Here is a 20,722-nt window from a genome sequence, read left to right as displayed (position 1 = left end):
ACATTCGTGTCATTTTCATCCCGGTATTTTTTTCACTTCCGGGATTATTAAGTGAACAACCTGCTTTAAATGTGTACCCAGAGTGAGCCAATACTGTTTAAAAACGTTGTCCTTTTATGTCTTTTATTTACATTTTGAGCACGTTATTTTCAGTCATTACCCATTTGCCTTACCTGCATGTCTTTTGTCTTTTTATTTTTCGTGATGACACTCATTAATATATTATATTAAAACAGTGCTGCAGGAATGGATTAAGAACGTAAATCCAGTTGCAGTTGTATGAACATACATGCAGAGGTGTAACACATCCCCCTCCTTCCGTGGAGCTTTGATGGAATAACAGCGTATTACTGGTTATTACCGAATAACAACACGTTTATGAGCCCAATAACACAAAAATACCAGCTCACAGAGGGGACCGTGAAGGCAACAACGATTCATCAAGATGAATGTCAGCCTCGGGAAGTAACCCGGCCTCTGATTGGCCGCGGCGCGTCACGTGACCATTTCCCAAGCGGAGTTTCCACGACAGCTGGAAGCCGAGCGGCACAGGCGCATCGCGTCTTCTTTTGCTGAAATTGTCGGAAATAACGCGACTTTGTGCTCGTCTCAGCGCCTTCACGGGAACCCTGGTCTGGCATGGGCGACAAGAGGAGTCCCACAAGGTAAGAAAACGGACGTCCCGAATATTCAAGCCGGGAGAGGGAGCGGTAATCGGCGAGCGCACTGGAAAAAAAAAAGGGTTTTTTCTTCACCGTCTCTCTCTCTCTCTCTCCCTCTCTCTCTGCTTTTGAGTGTGTGCGCGCGTGCGAGGTTGCACGCGCGGGGGTGTTAAAACCTCATCGCCAATTACAGTGTCGGATCTCAGCGCGCTCGCGGATGATTTCCCTAAATCCTACAAGGCTGCTTTACCCAGATGTTTGCTATCGATTGTCTGACATGGAAGCGATCTGAACTCACTCCTCTTGTCTCCATTTCTCCCCCCCCTCCCCACACACACACACACACACACACACACAACATTCTAATCGTCCTCCTCCTCCTCCTCCTCCTCCTCCTCCTTTTCCTTCTTCTTATTAATCTTATTTACATTTTACTGTTTTTAAAGGCCGAAGCGTCAACCGAAGCCCTCCTCCGACGAGGGGTTTTGGGACTGCAGCGTGTGCACATACAAGAACACGGCCGAGGCTTTCAAGTGCATGATGTGTGATGTGAGGAAGGGCACTTCAACAAGGTAAGACGATGGATGGAAATTACCCCTAAGCTTCCTCGCATTTTAGTGACTTCCAGTGTGTGTGTTTGGGTGGGAGGGGTCCCTGGGGACTGAGTTGCTCCCTCTTTTAACTCCACAAACTGTTTTACCTGTTCCTTAAGAAAATGGGCTTAATGTAGTACATGTATATGCACTCACCGGCCACTTCTTTAGATATTGTGATATCGTATTGATAAAGTGACCAGTGTCGACTGCTGTTGTGACACATCTGCTTTAAAAGGTTTGAGTGGTCTTCTGCATACCTTGGTTCTAATGAGTGGTTTGTTGACTTTCTGTTAGAGATGGCTCGGTACCACAGACCATATAGAAAACACTCAGTGCGCTTACGTGCATGCTAAGTTAGGGCTAGTAGGCGCAAAATTTCCTTAAAGCCATTTTAGATGATCGAAGACATTTTTGTTTCTCGCACATCTGCAATTATATCACACGGTAATCATTTTAAAGATGTTATTCACATGAAAATGAGAATAGTACCAGTCCCTCTGATATTGCGAATCAGATTGAATTAGCAATTTCAGTCAAAATTAATCGCAATTATTCAAAATTGTTCAGACCTATGACAATAATCCAGTTTTCTTAATTTCATGTTAATCCGACTAAAATCTTGCTACTCTTAGTCGGACTAATGTACCTGGATAATGCGATTCATAGTCCGATTACTCCTGCATGTGTACGCTTAGTCGGTAAAGCCATTTTAGATGATTGAGGACATTTTTGTTTCTCGCACATCTGCAATGATATCACACGGTAATCATTTTAAAGATGTTATTCACATGAAAATGAGAATAGTACCAGTCCCTCTGATATTGCGAATCAGATTGAATTAGCAATTTCAGTCAAAATTAATCGCAATTATTCAAAATTGTTCAGACCTATGACAATAATCCAGTTTTCTTAATTTCATGTTAATCCGACTAAAATCGTGCTAGTCTTAGTCGGACTAACGTACCTGGATAATGCGATTCATAGTCCGATTACTCCTGCATGTGTACGCTTAGTCGGTAAAGCCATTTTAGATGATTGAGGACATTTTTGTTTCTCGCACATCTGCAATTATATCACATGGTAATCATTTTAAATCCGTTATTCACATGAAAACGAGAATAGTACCAGTCCCTCTCATATTGCGAATCAGATTGCATTAGACAATTTCAGTCAAAATTAATCGCAAGTATTCAAAATCGTTCAGCCCTATGACAATAATATGGTTTTCTTAATGTCATGTTAACATGTTAATCCGACTAAAATCGACCTAGTCTTAGTCGGACTAACGTACCTGGATAATGCGATTCATAGTCCGATTACTCCTGCAAGTATACGCTTAGCCGGTTAGGCCATTTTAGATCATCGAGGACATCTGCAATTATATCACACAGTAATCATTTGAAATATGTTATTCACATGAAAATGAGAATAGTACCAGTCTCTCTCATATCGCGAAACAGATTGCATTAGCAATTACTAATCTCACTAAAATCGAGCTAGTCTTAGTCGGACTAACATACCTGGGTAATGCGATTCATAGTCCGATTACTCCTGCATGTATACGTTTAGTCGGACTGGAGTCGGACTTGGCGTATTGTACATGCACCAAAATGTCCTCCCCGGAAGTAGAGGGAGAAGATGTATAAACTACAGGACTGTTGCGGGAAATCATATGGCGGCGGCTTTTTTTGGACTATCTGTTTATCTCGCCGTTCGGGGTTTGTTTTTCTGTGGCCTTAAGGTCAACAGGAAACTGATTCAGTTAAAAACTAGCTTATAGAGAGATACAACACCACCTACTAATTCTACTTCGCATGTATACTCGGCAAGTTGTACCATTGCCTTTCTTAGTCCGACTACTGCCCTCGCCCAATTAAACTGTGCTTGTAAATGCACTGGCGAACATAGTCCTTTGGTTTCCTCCTTAAAGCCAACCAGGAAATAAGAATTAATGAACAGCCACTAGGGGGCGAGACTGCTGTTTGCACAAAGAACTCCTTTGAATGGAAGTCTACGGGGAAGTGACCCTACTTCCCACTCGATTTATAGCGTCAGTAGGCCTTTTCCTGAGGAGTTAATGGTCTCAACTGTGAGCTTCAGGACTTCTTCAATAGAACACGGTGTCGATTTTGTTCGTTGTGTTCCCATTAAGAGGAAATGGCGTTGGTGCTGTTCGATAGGAGCCTGATTGCAGGTAACGTCTTAATTTCTGGTTGTAGATCATCAATATGTTGCCAACCAAAACAAATCGCAAATCTCGAGACCTAAAACATTAGTATTTGTACAATACCGCTTTTTCATGTCTGATAGCCATACTCCTACCACAGAGTATCTACGGATACCAATGTGATACTTTTCTTTTTAAAAAAAAGAAAAAAAAAAGAACTCACTCTTTTAGCTTTTTTCCTAAAATAAGTCCACATGATCGCTGCAGAAATGTGCGTTTCTATCTCGCATTCAGGTCTCATGACAGTGGTGTGGTGTACGTCTCTTTATAGCCTGTGCTCAGTGAAGCATTTATGTAATATTAAGGACTGATACAGATACTTAATATTGTATTGCCTCATCCCTACTTTCTACCGTTTTGACCCGTCTTGGTCATTCTCCTCTGACCTCCGGCATCAAGCGAAGTATTTTCTTCCTCGAGATCTGCCCGCTTACTGAATATTTTTTTCAAGCCATTTTCTGTAGGGTTGTGTGTGAAAATCCCAGTAGATCAGCAGTTTATGAAATAGTAAAGACCGCTCTGCCCACATGCCTATATGATTGCCTAATTAGATATTTGCGATGACAAGTAGGTCAGCAAGTGTAAATTGGTGTCATCGTCATATATTTATATAAGCTTTAAATTCAGTTCAAACCATGGCGGTTGTTGCCTATATTTGTCTATGTTTATTCTCGTATTGATGTTCCCCCCCCCCTCTTACAGTCAACATGTTTATGTGTTAGTTCTGTCCGTTCACATCTCCTCACAGCTGCACATTAGTCTCCATGTTCCTGTGCCCAAGTGCTAACACTGACCTCAGTGAGATGAGGGACAGGCGTGGTGCTCTCTTTAAGCACACACATCAATCTTGTTGCCCTGGAGATATTCGCAAGAGGGAGGTGGCGGCGGCGGCGGGCGGCGGGGGGCGGGGGGGGTTCTACACGGGTACTCAAGCATACAAATACACAGAATGTATGTGCTCACACAGACACACACGGTGCCCTTTGCGCATGAGGTTTCTTCTGACCAGCGATTTTGAGCAGGAAATGACCTGTTCCTGAGAGGAGTTGAAGCTGAAGTAGAAGGATCAAGGCCGTTTCCTCTGTATATTAACAAAACTGTTGTGTTGTTATATGATCTCCGTCTTTCATGCTCCACTAATGATCCTCTTCCGCATTAGCACAACTTCCCTTTCCCTGGGATTTAACTGCTCGCAAAAACAACGACGACGACGACAACAACAACAGCGCGGTGCAGTCGTCGCTTTTCAGGACTGTTGCGTCATGTTGGCGCAAGTGCAAACTGCACAGTGTGTGTGTGTGTGTGTGTGTGTGTGTGTGTGTGGGAGGGCCAAGTTGTGAAAAGAGGTTGTCAGAGCAGCTGCCAGACAGACAGCCATAGCTCATTACTATGCAACAGCTTAATCAGCCCTCTGTGACTCACACACACACAAATGTACTGAACATGCAAATCTTACACGTAAAAATTTAAATACACGCATATTTTTTTTAACACAAACTGGAGCAGACTTGCTGCTCGCGCGGACAAAAGAGCCTCAGACAAACTGGTGTCATCAGGTCTTGCATTCGTGAGTTGCGATTGCCCGACGACGCTGTGCCGTGTTTCCATAACAAACAAGCAGCCGGCAGCTTTGCCAACAAACTGTCCAAACATTCACCAAAAGCTTTGTCCTCCCCATCTGGAGATTTTTTTCTCGGGGAGGTAAAACTGCAAGGACACCGAAGGGCCCATGAATTTCCCCCGCTGCACCCTTGACGCACGGTGCCAGCATGCACGAGGAAGTCTTATTTAACGTTTATGGCTTGCTCGTCTTTTCCAGCTGCAGTGCCGCAGAAGTGAAGTAGCCGCCGCCGTACGGTTGCACAGATCCCATGTAAGCACTCAAACGCGAGCAGCAAAATGGCCACACAGGTGGTCGCAGCTGTTAATGAGCAAACACAACAGACAAGTGGGTTTTCTCAGTGGGCGAGGGGAAAGTGCCAAAGGGCAAAACAACACGCCGAATATTAATGCGGGACATTGGCAAATTTTCTCGCTGCCTAGTAAACAAGCATGACTAAACTAGAACTGTGAAGTAATGTATTCATAGTCAGCCCAGGCAGCATTTAGGAGCATCCGCTGGACAGAGTAAAGCCTCTTTCACACTAACATTAGTGTGTTTACGCAGGGCTTTTGAACCTGGGTCAGCCCACTATAAAAGGGGGATAGTTGTCATTCCTATTTCCAGTGGTTGGTTGGAAGAAAACAACGCTGTTTTGTGTCTTTTACTTCAGTCTGACATTAAAAAATGAACAGAAAGTGAAAATGTACGACTCAAAACTGCAGTTTCACCCATTCATTCGCACCTTCATTGCATTGCGTACAGCTTTTTCACAACTTGGGGGGGTTAAAGGTGCATTATGTAATAAATCTAAAGCATAAAAAACTGGCCATAAAATTATCCTAAAGAGACTCAGGAATAATGTTCATATAACAAACTGAACTCACCAACAACAACATGTTTGCGTTAAAAATAATATTTTGCAGACCGCAAATCATGTTTATGTTTTGAAACCATGTTTTGGCATGTGGCGCCACCTACTGCCGTCGACCAATCATTGCAGTCAGTAGAGTCTCAGCTGCCGAGCAACCACAGGTTACCAGTTACGTCTGAGCTACAGTGGCGGAGAAAACGAAACCTGAAAGACCTCTATATTTTGAATTTGAGTGTAGTAACTGTTTTTGGCCACATTCTAACATATGGCGCCTTTAAGGGTCTGTGCCCAGAGACACAAACGGCATGTACACGACTAGCAGAGGTGGAATTCGAACCCTTGACCTTTCATTTGAAAGACGATTCACTCTCTCCCTTATCCACCGTCGCCCTGAAATAAACATAATGATAAAAAGTAATGAGCTGTAAAGTTAAAAAAAAAAGGAAGATTGACTGGAAACAGCTGGAAAGATGAGTTTGCATCTTTCGCGTCGTGCCAGAAATGACGCCACTGCAAACAATGAAGAAAACGCACACATGTTCGCACAGGTCTAGCGGTCCCATTAATATACCACCGGCAGCTCGAGCCAATAAAAACCTGCTTTTATTGCAGTCATTTGACCCAGAAGTGAATGTCAATTAAAAACATTCTCACCGGTCAGAAACCTGTTAAAACACAGATTTTTTAACTGCTTGTTTGACCAGTGGGGAAGGTCCTGAAGGTCACAGGTTGGACAGCGATGTTGGCTTCGGTGGGAAAAGTGGCTTAAAAAATCGACGAAACGCTCGTCACAGCTTGAGAGAATTAATCCCAGGCGTAAAAAAATGTCACCTTTCCTGTCACGATCTGTGTGTTCCGAGCAAGTGCTGGAGGTGATGGAAGCTCAAAAATGGGGACATTTTAGGGCAAAGTAGAGTTTGTGTGTGTGTGTGTGTAGCCAACGGTATATTAATAAGAAAAATTGAAGTTGAGGATCGTATTGAGTCGTTTGTGCAGATTCATATGAAGAAATCAGAGCTGAGCTTGGGCATCACACACACACACACGCAGCCTCATTACCTTAAGACTTTCCTGTTTTTATCTTCAGTGACTTTTTGGCCTCAGTCCCAGCTTTTGGAAAGCGGCGTGATGGATCAAAACGGTGTGTGTGTGGTGCTTAAAAAAAATAAAATAAGAGGCAGTTTTATAGGTGCAAGGTCACAGTTATGTGTATGATTTCCCTGCCAGCATCTGCAGCCGGGATTGCCCTTGAGCAACACACAGAATGCCACCGCGTTCCCGGATTAGGGTGTCGTCACGCTAACGATTAAAGACAAAGACTGCGTTTCCGGAGTGAACGTACCTGGCGAGAATGCCAAGTGAAGCGGCGCTGACAGACGCCCAGTTAAATCCAAATCTAATCTCTGTGTGTGTGTGTGTGTGTCTCTATCACCTCCACCCCTCTGTATCTGTTCACTGAGCCGAGCTGCGACAGGTCAGGTCCACCAGGGAAACACGTGCTTGTGTGTGTGTGTGTGTGCAATCTCCAGTGAAGAACTTGTTAAGCAGCATTATATTTCTTACATCTCAGAACAGCGAGCTCGATCATGTTTCCACTGTGTTTCTCTCCTCCGTCTCCCGGTGTTTTGTTTGCTCTCTTTCGCCCAAGCCTGAACTCTTTCCCCTCAGCAATCTCCTTCCATCTCACCCCCTCTCTCTCTCTGCCTTCAGGCGCTGAACTTAACTTAAGACAGTCCACTCGGTGACAGATTGACTGATGTGCAACGTTTCATCAGCTCCACCTAAAAACAAGCACAGACCCCCTTTTTTTTTTTCTGGCTCGCTGGGAGCATTTGGCTTGCAAAGATGGGTTTTTTTGTTGTTGTTGTTTTTGAAAATCATCCTCTGCACAAGCTCAGAATTGACCTGTGACTGTGCATTTGGCTTACCAGCAGTTGGTTTTCACGCAAGTGAAAATACACACATGCGACAGTCTGAAATAGTGGTGTGACATAAATAAATAAAATAGTGGTAAAGTGCATATGTATTTAGGCATGGACTTAAGCCAATATCTACTCACAGGATATCATTTTAGCAGCATGAATTAGACTGAAAGTAGTAAACAAATGTATACGTATGCCAGTGTCCAAGGTTATGTCCTCAAATGTCTTGTCTTGCTACTAGCACTGCTAGCATTGGTAGCATCGGCTACCAACAGTTGCGTGTCTTTTTTTTGTTGACCCGCGTAGTCGCGGAGAGAGCCGTGACATGTCGCGTTCCAGTCGAACGGGGTCAGCCTCTGACCCTGAATTAAACTGAAAGTAGTAAACAATTGTCTCCATATGCCCATGTCCAAGGTTATGTCCTCAAATGTCTTGGGTTACTACTAGCACTGCTAGCGTTGGTTGCATGTCTTTTTTTGTTGCCCTTCGTATTCACGGAGAGAGCCGTGACATGCAATTAAACTGAAAGTAGTAAACGAATGTATACGTATGCCATATGTCCAAGGTTATGTCTTCAAGTGACTCGTCTTATTACTAGCACTGCTAGCATTGGTAGCATTAGCTGCGTTTCTTTTTTTGTTGCCCCTCGTATTCACGGAGAGAGCCGTGACATGTCGCCTTCTAGTCGAACAGGGTCAGCCTCTGACCCTTTGTTTGTCGTTAGCCTGCTGTCTGTGGCTAGCGTTAGCCGTGTGGCTAACTCACAGTCCACAGCCAAGAGACAAAGGGCAGACGAAAAAAGAAGAAGCGGCGGTTGTGGAAGAGAGAGGTCTTGTTGTTGTTGTTGTTGACCTGGTCCTAAATGTTCTATATTTATTTCTGACTAACATTTATTTATGTTTATTGAGAGATGTGCGTCAACTATGAAGTGAGGGAGGGCTACAAATGTCTTATCGCACTGTTGGAACATTATGTTCACCAGCACAAGAGTTTAATGAGCCGTTATGTTCGTCAAATCAAACACACCGATATCAAGGTTGTGATATTGTGGTAACGTATTTGACACAAAAGTAGTTTTGAGCAATCCTTATATGAGATATGACTGAAAAAAACAAACATTTGTGTGTCCATAAGTAAATGTCTAACTCAAAAATATCACCATATGCTTGTGAACGAGATGAGATAGATTAGATGTATTGCATATCTAAAAGGGGGAGCACAGTAGAAGAATCACACACAGATACAGACAATAAAACTAATGCCTTTTCAAAGCCTTTTCCCCATGAAACTAGCCAGTGATTAGTTTCAGTAGATATCATCATAAACATAAGATAATGATCAGCCTGCTGGTGCCGTCTGACTCGTGTCAAATGGAGGTTTTGGAGCCGCATCAGAGATGGTTGTGAAATTTGGCATTAGACAAATGCAGAAAGGAGTAATTATCATTCTATAATGTTTGATATTCTGTTCCCAGAAGAGCTGCATTACTGGAGGAAAAAAAAGGCGCTATCACTGGAAAAGTAATGCACACTAAAATGTTTCTGTATATGCACACATTAAATGCTGCCTGGAGAAAGATTTCTGCAATTGAAATTTATAGAAGAAAGTCTCCGTGTGCTGCATTGTTCCAGAACCATGTGTACACAAGACATGAATACTGGAGTAAAGATGTTTATGTGGCCATAAAAGCAGCCGCTTCATCCTTCACACCTCCATTTTCCCCCACTTTAACCACGAAACTAATGAATGTTTAATGTCACAAATGTGAATTTTGAAATCACGACAGAAACAGGAAAAGCATGTGACAGCTACACATTTATATCTGAATGGTGGGTGTGTTCAAATCAGGGCTGCGATACGACAGAATATCTTTGAGGTACACTTTAGGTGTGGCAGCAAATGCTTTGATGGTAGTCTTGAAACGTAAAACACCCCCTAAGGTGCAGTGTGGAATAAAGCCAATGGGTGGCATATTTCCCTTGCTGTTAAAGATTAATGACCGTTATATTTTGTGTAGGACATGGTTAGGATACAAAAATAATTGTATGTGACAATATGTAGGCCTCTGTATTAATGCCGTTTTACTTCCGTCCTTCCGTTCATAAAGTTATCTCGTCACTACCCTATATAACTCCATGCGTCTTTTGCGTTGGTATGGATGTTTACACAATACTTCCTCTAGAGGGCAGTTCCGAGTACCAAGTTGTTGACCACTGAATCTAAGTCGTCCCATTAATGGGGAATATTACTCGTTGGTGTTGGCGATTATGGAGATCGATGACGAGCAATATTTCTGTATGTCTGCCGCGACTTTTGACAATTTGCTTAGCCGAATAGCTCCTAAAACGACAGCGCGGCACTGAGTGAAGCCGTACACCTGGCAGTCATTCTTCGTTTTCTGGCTGCAGGGATAAACCAGCGAGTTCTGGTTTTACAGTTGTTTTTCTGCAACTGCACCGATTGGACTATTGACTCTATACTGCCCCACCCATATGCTGGTGGTATTGCCCTGTTTCAACAAAATTAAGTACAGAAGAACGGCTCCGTCTGTCTTTTGCATAGAGTATAAATTAGCCTTTAGTGGCGTCTTGTAGCTTAACCGTGTGGGACAGTGACATTGCTGCATTTTGCTGCCTGTTTTTTTAATGACTTAATTTCCCATTCGTTGCAGGAGCATTTTTTTTATTGGGCAAGGACATTGAAGCTACACACAGGATGCGTGCAGGAAGGGGGGAAAGAGTGAAGCAATGTTTGTTTTTTTAACAAATTGCGTCAAACCTGCAGCAGCGATAAACTGGGATTATGACTGCAACCAATTAAAAAAAAACAAAAAAACAAGTAAAATAACAGCACTATAAAACAAGTGCACGCAAACTGTGTTTTTATTATCCCATCTGAATTATTACATCCTCGCACAGTGGATGTGTGGGTTACTGGTGTTGGCGTTCACTCGCAAAACTGCGAGTACACCAGGGACAATGAAGCTGCCTGTTATCACGTCAGTGCGGCTCGAGATTATGGCGACATGATAAGCCTGTAATTACTATGGTGACACTGATGCATGACATACTACTCTGTGTGTGTATATGTGTGTGTGTGCATGTGTGCGCGTGTGTGTGTGTGTCAGGGCAGGTGGGCGTTTGTGTTAGAGTGTTGGTGTGGTAGAGGGTTGGTGTGGTAGAGTGTGGCTCGCAGGCTGTAGAAGGTGTCATAAACCACAGGACGTGGAGAGCCATCTGTCTCTCTGTCTTTCTACACACACACACACACACACACACACACGCGCACACACACACACACACAGGAAAGCATGTATGGGCAAGGAAAGACATTAATCACTGGGCTGGAGGAGCTCCCAGGTGCAGTCCTACAACCCGCTGATAGAAAACCTTACACACACAAAGCACCTCCACCTGAATGGAGACTGTTCAACAGGGCATAAAATCAGCTATTTCACAACCATCTTATAATCATCACAGAGCAGTAAGGTTTGTTTATCGAATCGGGCGTGCACACACACACACACACACACAAGTGTGTATTTGCAGTCCATCAAGTGTTGTCGTGTGGTCTGTTTGCTCATCACACAATCTACTTGACAAATGTTAGCAGGCAGGTCAAACATCTGCAGAGTCCTGAGCTGCTGACTTTGCATGCAGTAATCAGAGCTTTCTTTCAGTCGGCCATCTTGTGTCCGTTTGGTTTTCGACTCTAATCGCAATCGTTTTTTGATTAAATGTGCTCAAAACAACGAGCAGGACGATAGAGAAACATGCCCCCCAGGTCGTGCCGTGCTGCAGAATGGATCAGTGTTTGGCATATGAGCTGTATAGCTGTATTTTTACTAGAATAAACTGAATCACAGTTTCTGAAATACTCCTATTTTGACAGAAATAGGTCTTAGAATGTAAATAATTCATTACATCAAGATCAAGTTCAAGCACTTTTCAAGGATTTCCAGCACTTACTGCTGTGGTGAATTCCATATAGTCGTTTTACAACGATGCGCTAAAACACACAAGGTCGAATTTACCTTTACAGTAATCCTTTTTCCTGTTTCTAATTGGGTCAGTAAAACCATTAAACATGCAAGACTTAAATTAAGTGTTTATGACGGAATAGTCACAGCCAGTTTTTTTCCCCCTCTCTTCCCTGGCTTCAGCACATTTTATCTGTGTGGAAAGCTCTTGGATGTAAAACACGTGACTTGTTAGCACAGTTTACAGAGCAAACGCTCCGAATAATAACTTTATTTTGAATTTCAATTCCAAACCAGCTCCAACCTCCAAAGCAAATTAAGCTTGATTTGTAGCCACCCACTTCAGTGCACCTCCTTCGCAGACCTCCATGTCCTTGTACGGACGTTTCACCTGCTGATGCAGGCCCTGCAGAAGGGGATGGTGGAGTTATTATAGCACATGTGTTCAGGTTTATTGTGGCCCATCCACCAGGATGTGTAATAAAACTCGATAAATCATTTGGCAGATGCACTTTGGTGTTGTGTCCGCATTGCACTGGGATCAAATCTGAAGCGGCAGGAAGTTTGCGAACTCGTTTTTTTTAATATGAAGCCCATTATAATCCTGTTTGTTTATATCAAAAAAAAACAAGAAACATTGGCTCACACACTGGTCAGCATCCCATCTGTTCAAATTGCTGAATTGCATCAAGCAGCCGTGTTGACCCGTGTGTCCACTGTGGCAGAAACCGGACAGCCTCATAATTTGAACTCCTCCTGAAAATCTGTCTTGGAGAGACATTTTCCATCTGTGACACATTCAAAACTGGAGAGGTTATTAATATTTTGTTGCGCCGCTGGACCACAGGGAGCTGTGGTTATTTGTCTGTTCACGAACACAGGCCAAAGGAAGAAATAAAAAAAAAATGGAAGGTCGGCGGGTGCATCAGAAGGAGACGAGTTCCAAAAGGATTAAAAGAAGTTGAGATGGGTTTGTGTGTGATGCGTTTGGGAAAGGAGTCAGCCAGAGTTTCCTCGTTTCAAGAAAGTTGATGTGGGATCAGTGACGGCGCACGTACTTTGCAGCCTTTTTCCAGCTCACAGGGTGAGACAAGTTCATCTTTAGCTTAAGGTTGAAGGCAAAAACGCTGGAATTTAACCTTTGGAAAAAGAGGAATGCTTCTATTAAGGAAACTAGCAATGGCTTGATGCAACTTTTGACATGGAGCAGTCTTCAAAATTATGCTTTAACACATGGATTTTTTTCGATGTCTGATTTCGAGGCACCGATTTTAAGTCTTGGAAATTCAATGAAAGGTTATGGAGAGAAGTCATTGAAAGGTCATGGAAAACTGTACGAAACCTGCTTACAAAGTCCAAGTTTCCTCTTGGAGACAACTGACCCCAAGTTAAGGTGCTGGCTTATGCTTTAAATATTCTACTGTTTTAGAGAAGAAATAAACAGCCCACGTTTGTAAAGATTGTGCTTAGTGAAGCAGTAATATGAAATGTAGAGGTTCAATAATATTGGATTTTACATTTTGCTTTTTCCAATATCCAATCCAGTGATTCTTATGAGTAAATAAACCAACACCGATTCTCAAGCCCGACCTGGGCCGATATTTCCTGCCACTATCCTCGGGCCCTTGAGCAAGCATTTGGGTTTTTTTTCTCCCACGTCCTATTGTGTGAAGGTGTAAAAAAACCTGCGGCCATGAACGCATCATTTGAAAAACCAGGAAAGCGTATCGTCATTAGCAACATATGCGTTGATGGAAGCGGATCTCACGTGGATGTATAATAAGAACTGGATAGAGCACCGCCCCCTCTGCCTTGAAGACAATTTTTACATGGTGGCCACTGTGGGTACTGCAACAGAAAGAGCCCAAAAAGCAATTTTCCCATTGACCACAATAGTAAAAGAGACGCCTGTAAAAGTGTCCACAGGACACCTCGGGACATGGACACAGGCTTTTATAGATCTTTATATGGTAGTGACACTACTACTACTACTACTTTTTGGGCCCGACCTAACCTCCCATTCCGTGAATTAAAAGTGGAAAATAAAAGATGGTGACAGACGTCCATTGTTGCCTTCACCCTCGCCTTTTTCGATGCCTTCAAGCCGTCCCCTCGTAATGTCCTAATTTCTCAGCGTGGGGCTCCATTAGCTGCTGTAAAACAGATGGCACGGAGTGGAGCAAGTATCGATTCGGCACAACGGTTTCCAACGCGCACTATAAACGTCAGAGAGAATCGGCCGTTACATTAGGCACAGGAATTCCTGTTGGAATCAATAGACGGAGCCACACAAAAACGCGGGGCAGTCGGCTTGTGAGGCCAGCAGTGAAGGCCTAAGTGCTAAGATAATAACTGTTTGATTGGGTTAACAGAGGCAGCTCTGTTTAGGTCTGCTGCTTTGCCTCGCTGTAATATTAGTTTGTCTCCTCTTTAACCTCCAGGTTATTGAACCCGGGCTCCGTTGGTGAGAATCGACTTCATTGTGTTATGCACGAGGAGGATAGGATGTACCAAAATATGTTTATATCAGGCCCCGTCGTTTTCGCTCTGAGGGGCAGTCTTTCAGTGTCACGTTCAGATGGCATTATTGAAAAAGATACAGTGCTCATCTGTTGCGTTAATAAGCAGCACTAATTCATCACAGGGAGAATCACACAGACGCCACGTCTTCAGCTGGATTTACCGAACAATCCCAGACCAAACGCAGGGTTATGAATGAGGCAGACGCAGGCTTGACTTTTTTTTTTTTTTTTTTTTTCTGTTTTTGGAAGCTGCTAACATTTTGTCCCCGAGGGCAGGACGGTCGATTGTGTTGAGACAGCCGCTGCTTTGTGTACGAGCTCCAGCAAATTCACAAACCCCAGACAGCGCTGCTGCAGGAGGAGGAGGAGGAGGAGGAGGAGGAGGAGGAGGAGTGCTGGGTGTAAAGGATGTCAAGGAGAGCGGCAAATTACTCGAGCTGAGAAACAAGGACTTAGTGATGCTTCTGCCTTTTTTTTTATTTAAAGAAAAGCGTGTCAGCAGTTCTGCCTCTTTGTGCTGACGGGACTGACATATAAGAGGATCTCTACATCTCCTCCACATCAGACAGTCATGTTGGCCAAGAGACCCATTTGCATTTTCACTGTCGAGCATCTCTGCATGTTCCATGAGGGCAGCGATAACTCGGAGTTAAAAAACACTCCAGGAGGGACTGTTTTGAAGCCAGGTCCCAATTTAGGTCATCGCAGAACTGTTCAACAATAGCTTTGCCCGCAGAACAAGACGGTAGCTTCGCCCTTATTTACACCATTTCCTCAAAGAAAAAGTGAAGCAGAACCCTCCGAGGACACCCGGGCTCTTATTTGGGCAGAAATGTGCCGCAGTGTCTGCAACACTTGGCTAAGTGCTCGGACTAATTCTCTGAATGGATCCTGTTAAGTCCAGTACATTTGCACAGCCTGTACTTGTGCAGAGTTACACTCTTCGAATTGCTTCAGGCGAGTGCAGGAATATTTTTCACGGAGCAACTGCGAGTGTTTTAGATTTCCAGTGCGGTTTAAACGGGTTCTGAGACAGATCGGAGACACACTTGAGTTAGACTTTTGACTCTTTGGCATCAGTCAAGTACTATTTAGTTCATAAGCAACTTTTTCAGGTGACCTGTTCCATGCATACTTTACTATTACTTTCATTTAAAATACAGCATGTGCAGATAAAAAAACGCAGTGCTGTTCAATTAATGTTTCAGTTAAAGGGGACATATTGTCTAAACTTGACTTTTTACATCATTTTAATATTTGAGACTCTGGAGAAAGTGTGAAAAAAGGTGACTCAGTCATGTTTTTGTAGTCCGTTTCAGTCTGAGTGCAGGCGATAAAACACGCAATGTTGACTTCCGCGCACATTGGGACGTCACAATGTGCTAAATTCCTTGAATTGTAGTCTCACGGAGCTCCGCTTTGTCCCTAGAAAACGCGTGAGTGCAGGCGAAGGCGATAGTATCTGGAAGAGCGGGAGTCCGCGAAGTATTCTATTCTTGGCTGCACAGAGTTCTACACAACCTTCCAGCCTCAGAGGATTTACGTGTCCTAGAGTCGTCAAATGATCGCTTTTCCAAATGCTAACGGCTGTTAGCTGCTGGAGCCTCAGTGACGCGGACGTAGTTTCCTGTGTCTCATTTGCATTTAAAGAGACAGGCACTCAAAACAGAGCGATCTGAACAGGGCTGTTTTGGCAGGGTGATTGAACTGCTATGGTGCTTCATCCTTAAGGTATTTTGACCAAAGCATGTCACAGACATGTTCATTAGGACACCAGGGAACTAGGTTAACTTGTAGAAATAGGGTATAGTATGAGTCCTTTAAGCAAATCAACGTGTCATTTGTTATTAATAACTGTTATATTTCATAGAGGGTGCACACTTCTAAAGATTGGCATCGGCAAAAGAAAAACCCACATCAGTCGACCAATTACCAAGGAAGTGTTTCTGATGTTTTCTGGGCAATATTTCCTGATTTATTTACTTCCTATGACAAAGAAAGTCAGATTAAACGAAAGAAATAATCGTTCGTTGCAGCCCTACATGAAATAACAGCTCAGTTTAGTGAATTCAGCAGAGCTTAGACAATGGAAACTATGCTCCACTCTTCTTATCATTCCCTGTGACGATCACACGGCTGTGTACAGTCATGTGCCTCAATGTGCTTTGGTGTACACGGGTGCTATGGTTGCACATGTTTTTTTTATTTTTCTATTATGCACACTTATTTGCATGCCGTGATGTGCGAAGGTGCAGACCGACATAACTGAGCGTTTGCATGCAAAAGGGTTGGCCCCAGGTTGCCTTGACTCACTCTACAGATATCCTTTGTCAACACCCTCACCTTTTGGCTGGGATTCAAAGCACACACACACACACACACTCTCTCACACGGCAACACGATCGCACAACTCGTGCAAACTGTTGCAAGAGCAATTGAATAATGTATAATTTTTTAGACACAGATACTCCTGGAGGATGGAAATATGACTGGAAGCGGGAACATTTAGTTCGGTACGTTCCGAATCGCTATTACATGATATCAGATCAATGTTGGTGTGGAGCCTCTATTTGAAGGCACATCCTCCTCACTTGGCAAGTGTGTAAGTGGACTGAAGCCATGAACACAACTGAAAGCCATTGTTGAAAAGCAGGAAGCTGGTGGTGGTGGTGGTTGGGGGGGGGGGGATTGTTGCAGCAGTAATGAGCAAACGTGTCAGGAGATACCAGTCAAGACTGTCCACACTTAGACTTTAATGTTTCCCATTTGCCTCGGATGTGACCTTCAGTCAAAATGTGACATTGGGCTTTCAGTTAAAGCTGACCTCCCATTCCACCTTTCCATTACAGTATCACATCATCCTCGGTTTTATGCATATCTTGGTGAGTTTGCCTTTGGTTTTTTTGGGGGGCAAAAAAAAAAAAATCATGCAGCCGTGAAATGGCGCATACTTGTTATGTATTCTGAGATCAGTTTATTATTCATCACATTTAAAATTCCTATCACATCTTTGTTCTCAGCAGAGCAGATCTCATTCTTGTCGATGTGTATCCCTGTGGGTGCTAAACGCAAGCCCCTGCAGGTCCAACATATCTCTCAGATGAGCTGAATCCTGAGGTTTATTCTGTGCGTGTGGTGCCCAAGTTGCTGCCGGTGTGAAGAACACTTCAGCGACGCCATCCTAACCAGCGCTGGCAGCAATTATTGGTCTTGATGATGGTGGAACGTTAGCATGAAGCCATGTGTTCACTGTGATTTTCCCTCTCATTAATCTGCCACACTCTGTCTCTCCTCTCCTCTTTACGTCTTCTCTCCCTTTACCCTCCCCTTCCTCCCGGATCAGGAAACCTCGTCCCGTCTCCCAGCTCGTCTCGCAGCAGCAGGTAACGCAGCAGTTTGTGCTACCCTCGCAGCCCAAAAAGGAAAAAAAGGAACGGGTGGAGAGGGAAAAGAGCGACAGAGAGCCGGCGCTCAAGAAGAACAGTCACAAGAAGATGAGGTAAGCGAACTGACACCATTTTGGGCCATCAGCAGGAACCCGATACCAACAGGGATGCAGGGGTAAACACTAGAACCTATACATGATACAGTTAAGCCATTTAAACACATAACTTAAAATACCTTTTTTTTTTTTTTTATTATCTCTCATCAGGCCAAGATTAAAAAACATTGACAGGAGCAGCGCCCAGCACCTGGAGGTGACAGTTGGGGACCTGACGGTCATCATAACAGACTTTAAGGAGAAGGTCAAGCCCTCGTCCACCTCGGCAACATCCTCCAGCGCCGCGTCATCGGTGGTCGATCACCACAGCCAAAATGGCTCCAGCTCAGAAAACACAGAGAAGGGGCTTTCCCGCTCTTCCTCGCCCCGGGGAGAGGGGAGCTCAGTCAACGGCGAATCTCACTGAGTCACCCCCCCCGGCTTCAAACCCCACCCCCCCATCCAGCTCCGGCCACAGTCTCATCCGCAAAGTCACTGGAAAGGAATCCCAACGTTCACTTTTGGGCTGCACAACACTTTTTATGTTCACTTCCTTCTGGATTTGTGACAGAAGGAAGTGCCAACCCATCGGGATTCCACAGGTTTAAATCATTAAAAAAAAACGATTCTCCGCATTTAGAAAGCAATACGAAAAATATCCTGAGCTTCATCTTGAAAGTTGCAGTCGCCTACACATCACAAGTCGGCGTTTTCGCCCCCGTGTGTTGGGGGACTCTCGGTTTGACTCGAGCCGCACCTGCCTTTTGAGATTTCATTGTTTTTCCATCTTTTTTTTGTCAAACCAAATGTGCAGCCCCCCCCCCCACCCCCACCTGTGGTATCATCTTCAGTGACAGGCAGAATGACCTTTTCTTCTCCCCCCCCTGTGGAATTCTCAGCCTCCGTCTGGATTCTTTACCTACCTGTCATAAACCTGAAGCCTCGAGTACACAGTGTCCTTTCACTGAACTTTCACTCCGACAGTGTACCGTCACTTCCCGATCTTGATACTCCCAAGCTTTTACTTCTGAACTGTGTCTCCCGATGAGTGACTTTTTGTCAACACAGTATGGGTACCACACCTCCGGCACCGGTTGTTGATGTCCATCATGTTTGGAGCAGCTCGGGCCGTGCTTACGTCTACGTAATGGGACGGATAAAAGTACAGCAGATGATTTTTTTTAAAAGGTTAATACCGGTGTCATTGTTCAAATTTGTGCCACAGTCACCGCGAGACAGCTCTTTTTCTAACTTAGCTGCCATTGGACGTGTTCATTATCTTTACAATCGCTGGCAAACTTGCAGTGCGGAACTTTAATCACCTCCTCTCGCAGTTAAGGTAATGACACAAACACTTTTGTGCTCTTAAGCTGTACTGCATGCCCATACCTTTGATCAAGTTTTCACTGAATGCTGAATTTCTTTTGTTTAAACGGAGCAGCAGAAAAAAAACGTTTCTCGGATGCTACCGCTAGTAGCTATAGCATTCCATATCACTAAGGTTATCTTTCAAAATCACATTAATCTGGAGCTAATAGTTTGTGTTACCTTAGCAAGGGCTTGAATGGTATGTGCGCAAAGGCCTGCATTCCAGCTTTAGGTGATATTTTTGATACGAAACATAGGAAGAAATTGTTATTCTGTAAAAAAAACAATGTGAACTGGCTAGCCAATTGTTTTTAAGGGACCGTATCTATGTTCCCCGGGTCCTATGTTCCCCGCTTTGTATGAAACCGGGGAACATAGGACCCTATCTCTGAAAAAGGGTTCTATGTTCCACGATGTTCACCCAAAAGGACCCGGGGAACATAGGACCCTAGCCCTATCCCTAACCCTAACCCTTTACCCTGGAGCTCCACACCCAGGCTTCCACAAAGTGGGGAACATAAACATGCTTTTTTTTTTAAAAAAAAGGTCCGATGCTCCCCAATCGGGGAACATATGACCCGGGGAACATAGGTACGACCCCGTTTTTAGTTTCCAGACCTCCACATACTACTTGTAGCTCCAACGTCAATCCGTCATATCCAGCAAACCATTTCAGAGAAGCTGCTTTCTACTTCCTGTCTAGCATGAAACGGCACATTTGCAATTAGCTAGCAGCTAATAAAGAAAGTCTTTACCAGATATTAGAACTAAAAAGGTTTTTTGTCAAGCCTATAAACCTGGGCTGCCCAACATAGAGCTAGAAAAAGCGTTGCAACACAGGAAGACATACCACTCAAAGAATCGTGGTTTTCAGCAGTGCTATCGCTAAATGCACCAGACTCCCCTGTTAAATATTGAGATTTTCTAAATGCCCTTGCTAAATGTTGGAGATTAGCAGATATTTTCAGGATTTTTTTAAGTCTTGATCAACAATTCGGCATTGTTTGGTTTTAGGTTTCGGCTCAGCTCAATTGGAAACTCACCAGAGCAGATACTAAAAATCCCTAATGGGAAAGCAAAATAAACCGAGTATCGTCACGCAGTGCCGAGTTGTGCTAGAACTGAATCACGGAGAAGCGCTTTAAGTCTGCAATGAGGTTGGTGGCTGACATAAAAGTGAGGGATTTCACACAAATGTAAAGCGTTTGTTTATCGTAACGTGAAAAGACATCTCGAGGGATCGCTCCATTCATACACCCTGGACAGGTCGCCAGTCATACCTTGCAGGTTAAACAAACAACCTTTCACCCCATTCACAATCACACCTATGGTCAATTTAGAGTCTCCATGTAACCCAACTGTGCGATGTAGCCGGAGAACCCGGAGAGAACCACCCCCCACATACATGCACACACATGGGAAAAAAACATTCAAACTCCACACAAAGGGCCTTGGTAAATCCAGGATTTGAACTGGAGTACAAAACTCTGT

General features: G+C 43.9%; 1 protein-coding gene across 1 annotated transcript; it reads left to right on the top strand.

Moving 5' to 3' along the window:
* Positions 1-532: 532 nt before the first annotated feature.
* On the top strand, positions 533-18,290 carry LOC310942053 (YY1-associated factor 2-like; the record flags this gene model as incomplete). Its single annotated transcript, XM_083907330.1, has 4 exons — positions 533-665; positions 1,109-1,234; positions 17,726-17,881; positions 18,035-18,290. The coding sequence occupies exons 1-4, from the start codon at positions 640-642 to the stop codon at positions 18,288-18,290; spliced, it is 564 nt and encodes a 187-aa protein (XP_083763456.1). The 5' UTR covers positions 533-639.
* Between the last annotated feature and the right edge of the window lie 2,432 nt (positions 18,291-20,722).

This window comes from Microchirus variegatus, assembly GCF_963457635.1.
Source record: "Microchirus variegatus genome assembly, chromosome: 20".
Classification (NCBI taxonomy): Eukaryota; Metazoa; Chordata; class Actinopteri; order Pleuronectiformes; family Soleidae; genus Microchirus; species Microchirus variegatus.
The sequence above is the reverse complement of the archived record's forward strand: the minus strand, read 5'-3'. Positions and strand labels throughout refer to the sequence as shown.